This window comes from Lampetra planeri, chromosome 51 (genome assembly GCF_965212315.1).
Source record: "Lampetra planeri chromosome 51, kcLamPlan1.2.h2, whole genome shotgun sequence".
Classification (NCBI taxonomy): Eukaryota; Metazoa; Chordata; class Hyperoartia; order Petromyzontiformes; family Petromyzontidae; genus Lampetra; species Lampetra planeri.
In genome coordinates, this window is record NC_136157.1 from 6,725,707 (window position 1) to 6,740,964 (window position 15,258).

At 54.2% G+C, this 15,258-nt stretch overlaps 1 protein-coding gene across 1 annotated transcript in view; it reads left to right on the forward strand.

Annotated features, from left to right (window-relative positions):
- The first annotated feature begins 5,359 nt into the window (after nucleotides 1-5,359).
- LOC144734534 (carboxypeptidase B2-like) overlaps nucleotides 5,360-15,258 on the forward strand; it is a 34,356-nt gene continuing 24,457 nt past the window's right edge. Inside the window, 3 exon segments of the mRNA XM_078616776.1 lie at nucleotides 5,360-5,523; nucleotides 7,971-8,058; nucleotides 14,232-14,356. Coding sequence (XP_078472902.1) covers nucleotides 5,450-5,523; nucleotides 7,971-8,058; nucleotides 14,232-14,356 — 287 coding nt within the window. The 5' untranslated portion in view covers nucleotides 5,360-5,449.

Sequence of the window (15,258 nt, forward strand, 5' to 3'; positions counted from 1 at the left end):
AAGAACAGGTCTGTCGGAAAGACAGCGTCTGAATAATAATAATAATACCACACATTCACAAATCACCGCATCCGTCACCACCCCCCTGGGACATTGACACGTGTGCCCCCCCCCAACCACCCCCTCCCCCAGGCCCGCGTACCCCCCCCCCAACCACCCCCCGGGTTGAGAACCCGCAGTGCTCGATGGCACAACGCATTACGCAATCGTGGCCGAGTGGCAGGTGCGCGCACACGCGAATTGTGGAAGTCGGGGCGACGGGTTCTTCCGGAGTTAATTGCTCAACTCCGACTCGACGTTTCGCGGTCACGGTGCAAGGGGGGGGGGGGGGGGGACTGGTCCTCCGTACAGAATCAGAATGTTTATTTATTTACACTGCAGGAATTCCGATGAGATGTAGAGCGCTTGTGTTTGTACAACAGATGCCCAGAATTGTACCGCGCGATGGTTAACAGGTGAACGTTTACTCTGCACAGGCACTTTAGCTGTGAGTGGTGGGTGATGGTTGTGGTGTTGTTGGTGGTGGGTGGTAGCGGTGGGTGGTGGTGGGTGGTGGTTGTGGTGGTGTTGGTGATGGGTAGTGGCGGTGGTGGTGGGTGGTGGTGGGTGATGGTTGTGGTGTTGTTGGTGGTGGGTGGTAGCGGTGGGTGGTGGTGGGTGGTGGTTGTGGTGGTGTTGGTGATGGGTAGTGGCGGTGGTGGTGGGTGGTGGTGGGTGGTGATGGGTGATGGTTGTGGTGGTGTTGGTGATGGGTAGTGGCGGTGGTGCTGGGTGGTGGTGGGTGATGGTTGTGGTGGTGGTGGGTGGAAGCGGTGGGTGGTGGTGGGTGATGGTTGTGGTGGTGTTGGTGGTGGGTAGTGGCGGGTGGTGATGGGCGATGGTTGTGGTGTTATTGGTGGTGGGAGATGGTTGTGGGTGGTGGTGTTTGTATGGTGCCACGCCGCCGCCACTTAGTAGAGAATGGCTGCTTCTGCTGCTGCTGTTGTTGTTGTTGTCACAATCAGGCCGCCACTGTCGCAGACAAACCGGAGACCAAATTTCGATTTAAAGCTTTGTGACTGCAGGGATTCATCTTCTTGGTTCTTTCGGTAAAGTCACGTAGAATGGAAATAATAAAATAATAAAACATAATAAAATAATTCTCACGACGTTTCGGCCACAACGCAAGCAGCCGTCCTCAGGTGAAGAACAGGTCTGTCGGGAAGACAGAGTCTACACTAGAATAACAGATTCAGACTCTGTCTTCTCGACAGACCTGTTCTTCACCTGAGGACGGCTGCTTGTGTTGTGGCCGAAACGTCGTGAGAATGATTTTATTATATTTAAATTTTTATTATTTTATTATTTCCCTTCTACGTGACTTTACCGAAAGAACCAAGATGATAAACCGGAGACATTCCGAGCCGCAACACTCCACGTCAACCCGAACAGGCAGCCGGAACTTGCAGGTATCTCCACACCGGCACAAGGCGCAGCCCATGAAAAAATTTCACAGAAATTGCGTCGGCTCCCCTGGCCTCCTGCGAGTTGTCACCCGGCGAGGGAAAGTTCGACCGCTTTGTTTTTTTTGTTAGGTTTGAGAAAAGTTTGAGTTTAAGGAAGAAAACCCTCCCCCACCATCCCGCAAAAAAACAACACCGCTTTCTCCAACGTTTACGCAGAGTCTCGTAGCGATGTCTAAATGCGGGAAGAGGTGGGGGTGGATGGGGAGTTGGAGGGAAGTGATACGGCTGATGCCAACATCAAGCACCTGTTTCCGTTCTTGCGAGCGCGTCTTTGTGGTTAGCGCATCGCAGCCGATGTCACCCGGGTTTGATTCGCGGCCTCGACCAATCACAGTGGCGATCATCTTTGCACCCTCTCCCTCCTCCCTCCTTCAGCGGTCGACTCAGCTTCGAGTGCCTGGTAATGAACGATGTGTCAACGTCAGTGCAGGGAAGACAAAGGTGGTCCGGTGTGGTGTTGGCGTCACCAAGCCCGTCGTGCCAGCCTTCATAGGTTGTCCATATGATAATAGTTTTTTTAGCCTTCTATCTGGCAACAAAACTGACACCTTTTTTACAAGGAGTCATGTTTGCATAGACCACAATACCTGCGGTCATAATGCAAACAAAAAACACAACTCTGAATGTATGCACTGTCCTTGAAGTTGATTGGTCCACACCTGAGACAGCTTTCCTTAGAGCCTAGTCTCACATGGTGTTGGACCAGATGACGCCAAAAGGCGCACAACTCAAAGACAATGCACCATCAAAGCTCGGGGTTAAGCATTTACACCATTGAAACCTCATTTGCCAGTAAAATAGGTTGTCCATAATATAGGTTTTTCTTGGGTAAGATTTGCGTAAATATGTAAATGTGTCGTTAAACCCACCACCACCGACACAACCAATCAGTAAGGTTTGTCACTTACACTATGAGACCTCCTTTACCAGTGGCAAAATATAGTAATAATTTTTACCCTTTCGACGTCATCTGGTCCAACACCAATGGAGACTAGGCTCTAAGAAAAGCTGTCTCGGGTGTGAACCAATCAACTTCAAGGACAGTGCATATCATTATCATCATCAGAGTTGTTTATTTTTGTTTGCATTTTGACTGCTTGTGTTGTGGTTATTGCAAACATGATGCCTTGTATGAAGGTGTCAGTTTTTGTACCAGTTGAAAGGATTAAAAACTATTCCTAAGGTTTGTCACGTCAACAGAACGTGGCCAATTCGTTACTAGTTCGGCTCACCGGTGTGTTGGAGAGTAAACCCACAACAGCATTTACAATTCGAGTGTTGGAGTGGGTTTACTCTCAAACACACGACCCGGTTTGGGCTGTACTCGTCATTAATTAGCACGTCTTGTTCACGTGACAACCCTTACATGTTGACTTGAAGCTTTCGTGACTGCAGGAATTCATATTCTTTGGGTCTTTCGGTAAAGCCACGTGGATAGGTTCAAAGAAAATAACAGGAAAATAACAAAAAACTACGACGTTTCGATGGCAACACAAGCGTTCGTCGTCAGGAAGAACGCTTGTGTTGCCATCGAAACGTCGTAGTTTTTTGTTATTTTTTTTTTAATTTTCTTTGAACCTATCTACGTGGCTTTACCAAAAGACCCATATAACATGACGAACCTTACTGAGTGGCTGTCGCCGGGTGGTGGCGGGTTTAACGACACATTTATATATGTACGCGATCTAACCCCCCCCAAAAAAACCCTTTTATGGATTATATTCGTCGCGAAAGCATACTACTCCGTTTTTAAACGTCACAAACAGCACTTGCCCCCAACAGACAGTCCAAGGCTACACGGGGGATCTTTGTCTTTGGCTCGTGTGGGTGGCACAGTGGTTAGCCCATTGCACAAGGACTCCTGATGGGCTCGGTTTGTTTACTCTCAAAGCTGTAAGTTTGCCACATCGATATCCAACAACAATGGTAACGGACTCTAGCAATGGCGAGCGTAGCCAGGGATAAAAAAAAATTTCCACTGGCACACACATCCGAGCTGTGCCGAGCGAGAATGGCACGGGTCAAAGTGGCACGGCTTGCTTTTCCACTGCACGAGCCGAGCCGTTCCTGCTCCTGCTGATGGCTTACGCGTGACAACTGACCACGTCTTCGTTGCCGGCTGACATTGGCACTCAATTCACTCATCATTAGCCCGAACCTGCCTCTACTGGGCCGCCGGTCAGATTAAGACGTCTTACACTGGACACCATTATTTAATCTGAAGGCATTTCGCAGGTGAAGTATTTTAATATAAAAAAAACAACAACCGTGAGGCCAGCATAACACGGCTGAGTCTCAGCTCGGCGCGGCACGACAAATAGGCAGTGGAAAAAACGAACCCGTGCTGGAGCAGCTTGGATGTGCCAGTGGAAAAAAGGTGGAATCCTTGCCCCACGAAGCGCTGTGAGCCCCACACACAAACATTGCGTTGGTGTTCTGATGGAGAGGAGGGGAAGGACAGGGGGGGGGGGGGAGGTCAGTGAGTGGGTGCCGTCTGGACTCTCAGTGTTGACTTTGATGATGAAGTTTGACCTGCTTATCATCGTTCTCCCCCTCCACCACCGCCACCACTCCAAGCCAAGCTCCGCTGGGTCCTATCTGTCTGCAAACACAACGCGCATTCCTCTCCCCACTGAGAGGGAGACCACCAAGACCACCCCCCCCCCCCACAAATCCCCTCCCCCCGTGTCCTCCCTATGTCCGCCCTGTGTCTCCCCGTGCCCCCCGCGTCTCTCTGTACCCCCCCGTGTCCCTCCGTGCCCCCCCGTGCCCCCCCCCCCCCGTATCTCCCTGTGCCCCCTATGCCTCCCCTGTGTCTCCCTGTGACCCCCCCCTCCTGTGTATCCCATCACGGTGCACACGTGGGGGGTGACGTGGTCAAGAACCGCGCCCGGTCGCATTTTGTCTCCACAGGGCAGAGGTTTAACACAGCGCAAACCGCTACTCACTCATTCGATGCCGAGTCCACCTAGGGGAGACCCAGAATAGCCACGAACTTTGTTCAGCAACAGAATATGAACGCCAGCGTGACTGAGCGAACAATTCGAATCGTCCACGCGTCTACCCCCTCCACGTTCAATATGCAAGTAGTTAAAAAATAATTCATCAATTATATAATTGAAAAAATAATAGAAATTAAGTTATAAATCACGACGTTTCGGAGGCAACACAAGTCTCCGTCATCAGGTGGGACCGTCACAGCTAAATTTTACTGTCTCAAGTGAGTAAATTTAGCTGTGACGGTCCCACCTGATGACGGAGACTTGTGTTGCCTCCGAAACGTCGTGAGTTATTATTTTATTTCTATTATTTTTTCAATTATATTATTTATTTTTTACCTACGTGACTTTACCGAAAAACCCAAGAGTACGAATCCTTGCAGTCACGACAGCTTCAAATCTAGAAAAAATGCAAGTCGTTGTTTTTTACACATTCCGTTATCCACACGACTTTTTGGGAGTGCATCTTAGCAGCAGCATTGGTCCATCGCAAAGAAGACCTCGGGACCAGCCGGGACGTTTAGAGTCTCATCGAGCAAATCATTGGGGAACACAGCCCCGAATGTGTCGAGGCACAGGCCCTCCTCTCGTTAGCTACGCGACCCGAGTTCAACACCCAGGACCCGGTTCAGATTAACACCACCGATGTTGACCGTGAACGGGAATCGAACTCGGATGGGCCGGGATTCTTAGCGCAGTGCCCTAACCACCACCACCACCACCCCCCAGACTCCGATTGACACACACAGAATAAACCCTGCGCGCACAATGTGTGGATTCAGGGACCGAGTCCGCGTGCTCTGCGGGGCAGCTTAATGATTAACGTTTGCGAGGGGAGCAAATCGCACGGCTCTGCCCTGCGCCTGCCCACCGAGATCCGGGCTCCAGTCCAGGGCTCAGAGCCGGAACCCAGCGGGGAGCCACACGGACACGGAGACTCACGCCATGGCTACCAGGGCAGACGCGTGGCCGCTCCTCCTCCTCCTCGCGCTGCCGCTCAGCTGCGTGGAGTCGAACTCGTAAGTGGGGACTTGCTCGGCGTAGGGGTGACGCGACGGGGGTGGGGGTGGGGGGTCTCTGCTGCAGCCCCTCCCCGCGCGGCGCACATCAGTGGCGGCGAGGCCTCGTTACGCAACGGCGCAACGCCACGCGGTTGGATATAGAACGGGGCTAGAGAGACTGTGGGCCTATATGGGTCTCCGTGTGAGTCTATGGGTCTCTAGGCGAGTCTAGGCGGTTCTTTGTTATTCTATGGGTCTCCTTGTGAGTCTATGGGTCTCTATGGATACCCAGAGACTCACAAGGAGACCCATAGACTCATGTGGAGACCCATAGACTCATGTGGAGATCCATAGACTCACACGGAGACCCGTAGACTCACATGGAGACCCATAGACTAATGTGGAGATCCATAGACTCACACGGAGACCCTGTAGACTCACATGGAGATCCATAGACTCACACGGAGACCCGTAGACTCACATGGAGACCCATAGACTCATGTGGAGATCTATAGACTCACACAGAGACCCTGTAGACTCACACGGAGACCCATAGACTTATGTGGAGACCCATAGACTCATATGGAGACCCGTAGACTCACAAGGATACCCATAGACTCATGTGGAGACTCAGACTCACAAGGAGACCTGTAGACTCACACGGAGACCTGTAGACTCACACGGAGACCCATAGACTCATGTGGAGACCCATAGACTCACAAGGAGACCCATAGACTCATGTGGAGACTCAGACTCACACGGAGACCTGTAGACTCACAAGGAGAACCATAGACTCACGGAGACCCTGTAGACTCACACGGAGACCCATAGACTCATGTGGAGACTCAGACTCACACGGAGACCTGTAGACTCACACGGAGACACTGTAGACTCACAAGGAGACCTATAGACTCACACGGAGACCCATAGACTCACACGGAGACCCTGTAGACTCACAAGGAGAACCATAGACTCACGGAGACCCTGTAGACTCACACGGAGACCCATAGACTCATGTGGAGACTCAGACTCACACGGAGACCTGTAGACTCACACGGAGACACTGTAGACTCACAAGGAGACCTATAGACTCACACGGAGACCCATAGACTCACACGGAGACCCTGTAAACCAGGGGTGGGGAACCTTTTTTCTGCCAAGGGCCATTTGGATATTTATAACATCATTCGCGGGCCATACAACATTATTAACTTAAAAATTAGCCCGTTATATTTGGTCAAACATTTAATTAACTCGCTCCTAATGTGATGGCTGGAAATGCTTCTCTTTAGTGAGGCGTGTGAAGATGTTAGCTGGTATTGATGATGTTGCTACTCGCAACTGCTTTTCCAGGTTTGCTCCTAGATTTGTTAAATTTCGAGTCCCGCCTGCGGTTGCCTTGGCAGGGCCAGACCCAAATGATTTCGTGGGCCTCATACGGCCCGCGGGCCGGACGATCCCCACCCCTGCTGTAGACTCACACAGAGACCCGCAGACTCACACAGAGACCAGCAGACTCACACAGGGACCCGCAGACTCACACAGAGACCCACAGACTCACACAGAAACCCACACTCACACAGAGACCCACAGACGCACATAGAGATCCACAGACTCACACAGGGACCCGCAGACTCACACAGAGACCCACAGACTCACATAGAGACCCATATACACATAGAGAGACCCGCAGACTCACACAGAGACACACAGACTCACACAGTGACCCACAGACTCACATAGAGATCCACAGACTCACACAGGGACCCACAGACTCACACAGAGACCCACAGACTCACATAGAGACCCATATACACACAGAGACCCATAGACTCACACGGAGACCCAGAGACACACATAGAGACCCATATACACACACAGAGACCCGCAGACTCACACAGATACACACAGACTCACATAGAGACCCATATACACACAGAGACCCATAGACTCACACGGAGACCCACAGACACACATAGAGACCCATAGACCCACAGACTCACACAGAGACCCACAGACTCACACAGCGACCCACAGACTCACACAGAGACCCATAAACTCACACAGCGACCCACAGACTCGCACAGAAACCCACAGACTCACACAGCGACCCACAGACTCACACAGAGACCCATAGACTCACATAGAGATCCACAGACTCACACAGCGACCCACAGACTCACACAGCGACCCACAGACTCACACAGCGACCCACAGACTCACACAGCGACCCACAGACTCACACAGCGACCCACAGACTCACACAGCGACCCATAGCGATTGCCCCTAAGGTGGCAACGGCGGCACCGGGCGTGCCGAGCACGATTGGCCGGTCACCCCGTGCGATCCCCCCCACCGACGGCTCACCGCCCTCGCCGTTCGACCTCGAGCACCGGGCACGCAGCGACTGAGCGCCACTGACCGGCGGGGGCTTGCGCCGTGACTCTGTGTGCGCGTGAACGCAGCACGGACGCTCACGACGCGCTCATCTCCGTCTTCTTGCCGGGTGCAGAGGACGTGGGCGTCTTCGCGTCGCTCGTCACGCGCCACCAGGTAGGTACCTGTCACGCGTCGGTTCGAACACCGCCCTACCCCCCCTGCCCCAGCCGCTTCCCGGCCACAGGCAACACACACACCTGGTGAAGGGACACACCTTGGCCGATTACACCTGGTCAAGGGCACAGATGTACAACCCACACCTGCATTTCGATTTAAAGCTTCTTTCGTGACTGCAGGGATTCATCTTCTTGGTTCTTTCGGTAAAGTCACGTAGAAGGGAAATAATAAAATAATAAAAATGAAACATAATAAAATAATTAAATTTCGATTTAAAGCTTTCGTGACTGCAGGGATTCATCTTCTTGGTTCTTTCGGTAAAGTCACGTAGAAGGGAAATAATAAAATAATAAAAATAAAACATAATGAAATAATTCTCACGACGTTTCGGCCACAACGCAAGCAGCCGTCCTCAGGTGGAGAACAGGTCTGTCGGAAAGACAGCATTCAAACGTCGTGAGAATTATTTTATTATTTTTTATTTGTATTATTTTATTATTTCCCTTCTACGTGACTTTACCGAAAGAACCAAGAAGATGAACCCACACCTGGCTAAAGGCACATCTGGTCAAGGCCATACCAACACAATCCACACCTGGTCAAGGCCACACCTGGGCTGACTACACCTGGTCAAGGCCACACCTGGTCAAGGCCATACCTAGTCAAGGGCACACCTGGTCAAGGGCACACCTGGTCAAGGGCACACCTGGTCAAGGGCACACCTGTTCAAGGGCACACCTAGTCAAGGGCACACCTGGTCAAGGCCACACCTGGTCAAGGCCACACCTGTTCAAGGGCACACCTGGTCAAGGCCACACCTGGTCAAGGCCACACCTGGTCAAGGGCACACCTGTTCAAGGGCACACCTGGTCAAGGGCACACCTGGTCAAGGGCACACCTGGTCAAGGGCACACCTGGTCAAGGCCACACCTGTTCAAGGCCACACCTGTTCAAGGGCACACCTGGTCAAGGCCACACCTGGTCAAGGCCACACCTGGTCAAGGGCACACCTGTTCAAGGGCGCACCTGGTCAAGGGCACACCTGTTCAAGGGCACACCTGGTCAAGGGCACACCTGTTCAAGGGCGCACCTGGTCAAGGGCACACCTGGTCAAGGGCACACCTGGTCAAGGCCACACCTGGTCAAGGGCACACCTGGTCAAGGGCACACCTGTTCAAGGCCACACCTGGTCAAGGGCACACCTGGTCAAGGGCGCACCTGGTCAAGGGCACACCTGGTCAAGGGCACACCTGGTCAAGGGCGCACCTGGTCAAGGGCACACCTGGTCAAGGGCACACCTGGTCAAGGCCACACCTGGTCAAGGGCACACCTGGTCAAGGGCGCACCTGGTCAAGGCCACACCTGGTCAAGGGCACACCTGTTCAAGGCCACACCTGGTCAAGGGCACACCTGGTCAAGGGCACACCTGGTCAAGGCCACACCTGGTCAAGGGCACACCTGGTCAAGGGCACACCTGTTCAAGGCCACACCTGGTCAAGGGCACACCTGGTCAAGGGCACACCTGGTCAAGGCCATACCTGTTCAAGGCCACACCTGGTCAAGGGCACACCTGGTCAAGGGCACACCTGGTCAAGGCCACACCTGGTCAAGGGCACACCTGGTCAAGGGCACACCTGGTCAAGGCCATACCTGTTCAAGGCCACACCTGGTCAAGGGCACACCTGGTCAAGGGCACACCTGGTCAAGGCCATACCTGTTCAAGGCCACACCTGGTCAAGGGCACACCTGGTCAAGGGCACACCTGGTCAAGGCCACACCTGTTCAAGGCCACACCTGGTCAAGGGCACACCTGTTCAAGGCCACACCTGTTCAAGGCCACACCTGGTCAAGGGCACACCTGGTCAAGGCCACACCTGTTCAAGGCCACACCTGGTCAAGGGCACACCTGTTCAAGGCCACACCTGTTCAAGGCCACACCTGGTCAAGGGCACACCTGGTCAAGGGCACACCTGGTCAAGGCCATACCTGGTCAAGGGCACACCTGGTCAAGGCCACACCTGGTCAAGGGCACACCTGGTCAAGGGCACACCTGGTCAAGGGCACACCTGGTCAAGGCCATACCTGGTCAAGGGCACACCTGGTCAAGGGCACAACTGGTCAAGGCCACACCTGGTCAAGGCCATACCTGTTCAAGGGCACACCTGGTCAAGGGCACACCTGGTCAAGGCCACACCTGTTCAAGGGCACACCTGGTCAAGGGCACACCTGGTCAAGGGCACACCTGGTCAAGGGCACACCTGGTCATGGCCATACCTGGTCAAGGGCACACCTGGTCAAGGCCACACCTGGTCAAGGGCACACCTGGTCAAGGGCACACCTGGTCAAGGCACACCTGGTCAAGGCCATACCTGGTCAAGGCCACACCTGGTCAAGGGCACACCTGGTCAAGGCCATACCTGGTCAAGGGCACACCTGGTCAAGGCCACACCTGGTCAAGGGCACACCTGGTCAAGGGCACACCTGGTCAAGGGCACACCTGGTCAAGGGCACACCTGGTCAAGGCCATACCTGGTCAAGGGCACACCTGGTCAAGGCCACACCTGGTCAAGGGCACACCTGGTCAAGGCCACACCTGGTCAAGGCCACACCTGGTCAAGGGCACACCTGGTCAAGGGCACACCTGGTCAAGGGCACACCTGGTCAAGGCCATACCTGTTCAAGGGCGCACCTGGTCAAGGGCACACCTGGTCAAGGGCACACCTGGTCAAGGGCACACCTGGTCAAGGGCACACCTGGTCAAGGCCATACCTGTTCAAGGGCGCACCTGGTCAAGGGCACACCTGGTCAAGGGCACACCTGGTCAAGGCCATACCTGTTCAAGGGCGCACCTGGTCAAGGGCGCACCTGGTCAAGGGCACACCTGGTCAAGGCCACACCTGTTCAAGGGCGCACCTGGTCAAGGGCACACCTGGTCAAGGGCACACCTGGTCAAGGGCACACCTGGTCAAGGGCACACCTGGTCAAGGCCATACCTGTTCAAGGGCGCACCTGGTCAAGGGCACACCTGGTCAAGGGCACACCTGGTCAAGGCCATACCTGTTCAAGGGCGCACCTGGTCAAGGGCACACCTGTTCAAGGGCGCACCTGGTCAAGGGCACACCTGGTCAAGGGCACACCTGGTCAAGGCCATACCTGTTCAAGGGCGCACCTGGTCAAGGGCACACCTGGTCAAGGGCACACCTGGTCAAGGCCACACCTGGTCAAGGGCACACCTGGTCAAGGCCACACCTGTTCAAGGGCGCACCTGGTCAAGGGCACACCTGGTCAAGGGCACACCTGGTCAAGGGCACACCTGGTCAAGGCCACACCTGGTCAAGGGCACACCTGGTCAAGGCCATACCTGTTCAAGGGCGCACCTGGTCAAGGGCACACCTGGTCAAGGGCACACCTGGTCAAGGCCATACCTGTTCAAGGCCACACCTGGTCAAGGCACACCTGGTCAAGGGCACACCTGGTCAAGGGCACACCTGGTCAAGGCCATACCTGGTCAAGGCACACCTGGTCAAGGGCACACCTGGTCAAGGGCACACCTGGTCAAGGCCACACCTGGTCAAGGCACACCTGGTCAAGGCCACACCTGGTCAAGGCCACACCTGTTCAAGGGCACACCTGGTCAAGGCACACCTGGTCAAGGCCACACCTGGTCAAGGCAACACCTGTTCAAGGGCACACCTGGTCAAGGCACACCTGGTCAAGGGCACACCTGGTCAAGGCCATACCTGGTCAAGGGCACACCTGGTCAAGGCACACCTGGTCAAGGCCACACCTGGTCAAGGCCACACCTGTTCAAGGGCACACCTGGTCAAGGGCGCACCTGGTCAAGGCCACACCTGGTCAAGGGCACACCTGGTCAAGGCCACACCTGGTCAAGGCCACACCTGGTCAAGGGCACACCTGGTCAAGGCCACACCTGGTCAAGGCCACACCTGGTCAAGGCCACACCTGGTCAAGGGCACACCTGGTCAAGGGCACACCTGGTCAAGGCCACACCTGGTCAAGGGCACACCTAGTCAAGGCCACACCTGGTCAAGGCCACACCTGGTCAAGGCCACACCTGGTCAAGGGCACACCTGGTCAAGGCCACACCTGGTCAAGGGCACACCTGGTTAAGGCCACACCTGGTCAAGGCCACACCTGGTCAAGGCCACACCTGGTCAAGGCCACACCTGGTCAAGGCCACACCTGGTCAAGGCCACACCTGGTCAAGGCCATACCTGTTCAAGGGCACACCTGGTCAAGGCCACACCTGGTCAAGGCCACACCTGGTCAAGGCCACACCTGGTCAAGGCCACACCTGGTCAAGGACACACCTGGTCAAGGCCACACCTGGTCAAGGCACACCTGGTCAAGGGCACACCTGGTCAAGGCACACCTGGTCATGGCACACCTGGTCAAGGGCACACCTGGTCAAGGCACACCTGGTCAAGGCCACACCTGGTCAAGGCACACCTGGTCAAGGGCACACCTGGTCAAGGCACACCTGGTCAAGGGCACACCTGGTCAAGGGCACACCTGGTCAAGGGCACACCTGTTCAAGGGCACACCTGGTCAAGGGCACACCTGGTCAAGGGCACACCTGGTCAAGGGCACACCTGGTCAAGGGCCCACCTGGTCAAGGCCATACCTGTTCAAGGGCACACCTGGTCAAGGGCACACCTGGTCAAGGGCACACCTGGTCAAGGCCACACCTGTTTAAGGGCACACCTGGTCAAGGGCACACCTGGTCAAGGGCACACCTGGTCAAGGCCATACCTGTTCAAGGGCACACCTGGTCAAGGGCACACCTGGTCAAGGGCACACCTGGTCAAGGGCACACCTGGTCAAGGGCACACCTGGTCAAGGCCATACCTGTTCAAGGGCACACCTGGTCAAGGCACACCTGGTCAAGGCCATACCTGTTCAAGGCCATACCTGTTCAAGGGCACACCTGGTCAAGGGCATACCTGGTCAAGGGCACACCTGGTCAAGGGCACACCTGGTCAAGGGCACACCTGGTCAAGGGCATACCTGGTCAAGGGCATACCTGTTCAAGGGCATACCTGTTCAAGGGCACACCTGTTCAAGGGCACACCTGGTCAAGGCCATACCTGTTCAAGGCCATACCTGTTCAAGGGCACACCTGTTCAAGGGCACACCTGGTCAAGGGCATACCTGTTCAAGGGCATACCTGGTCAAGGGCACACCTGGTCAAGGGCACAACTGCACAGACCACACTTGTTCAAGCGGGGTGGTTTATTTTAGAAGTGCCGTGTCCTCAAACAGGAGAGAGGAAGAGAGAGAGAGGAGGAGAGAGCGTCTCGTTTCGCGAGAGTGACGTGCGTCGTCAAACAAGACAGAATCGATGAAACAAAGTACAGCTATGGAACGAAGAGAAATCGGGGCATGTCTGTATGTATGTAGAACTTCTTTCGCACCGTACGTAGCCAACCCGCGCTAATCGGAGGCGGCAGGGCGAGTGACAACAACAACGAGCACAAAGAGCGGTCTCAAAGAGTTGAGTCTCGTCAATGCACGCGACGATTTAAAAGCGCACGGCAAAACTCCCCGTCGCCTTACAAAGTGTCGGAGGGAGAAGAGCGTTCCAGACGGCCACCGCCTCGTTGCGTTTCCCCGCGACGAGAGCTGGACGCGTCAGGAGCACGCGCGATGAGAGACTCCGCAGGGGAGAAGGGAAACACAACGAAACAACAACAACAACAACCACAACAAGTATAACCCGTCAAAACAAAGTTTTTCACTATAAATCCTTTATATGCGTGGCGGCTAGAGTCCTCTCGTCCTCTGGCTTGAGATGGCTGCCACCTATGGGTCAGATGATTGCATTGCACCGTTAAGCAATTGGTAATTAAATATAATATTTTTGTCCTAAAAAGTGTAAAATTTTGGAAATTTTATTTCACGAACATTAATTGTCGCGCACAACGAGTCTGTGTGGAAAATGTCAGCTCGATTGGATCACGGGAAGTGGGTTAAAAAACGACCGAAAGATTTGCACGGTCCAAAGCAAGCAAGCAAGTGAACTTAATATAAAGGATTTCAAAATAGCGCGCAAAAAGAAAGAGCAATTGGAGCCAACCTCGGCATCGAACTCTGACCCTGCCTGCCCCGTGAACCCATCTGACTCGACCCTGACCCCCGTGACCCCACAGATTGACCTCTGGCGCCCCGAGTCCCTGGCCCAGCTGGGCCCCGGGTCGTCGGTGCAGTGTCTGGTGGGGGCGGAGCACGCCGTGGTGGTGCTGGCATCGCTCGACAACAGCTCCATCTCCTACAAGTGACACGCGCGCGCGCAGACACGCACACATACATACAGACACACACATATACAAACACACACACACATACAGACACACACATATACAAACACACACACACATACAGACACACACGCAGAGACACACACACATACATGCAGACACACACACATACAGACACACGCACACATACAGAGACACACGCAGACACACACACACATACATGCAGACACACACACATACAGACACACGCACACATACAGAGACACACGCAGACACACACACACATACATGCAGACACACACACATACAGACACACGCACACATACAGAGACACACGCAGATACACACACACATAGACACGCACGCAGACACGCACACACACATCCAGGCACACACACACATGCAGACACACACGCAGACACACATACAGACACACACACACATACAGACACACGCGCAGACACACACACGCAGACACAAACACACATACAGACACACACGCAGACACAGACACATACAGACACACGCGCAGACACACACACAGACACACACGCACACACACACATGATGATGTCAGGATGGTGATTGTGCTGTTGATGCTGATGGTGATGATGATGTCAGGATGGTGATTGTGCTGTTGATGCTGATGGTGATGATGATGAGAGTGATGATGATTGTGCTGTTGATGCTGATGGTGATGATGATGAGAGTGATGATGAGAGTGTCTGAGAGTGATGGCGATCAACATGATGATGCTGACGATGGTAACGATGGCAATGCGGAGGACGATGGTGACGATGGTGACGGTGACGACGGTGACGATGGTGACGGTGACGATGGTGACGATGGTGACGGTGACGATGGTGACGATGATGGCGATGGTGACGATGACGATGGTGATGATGGTGAAGATGGTGAC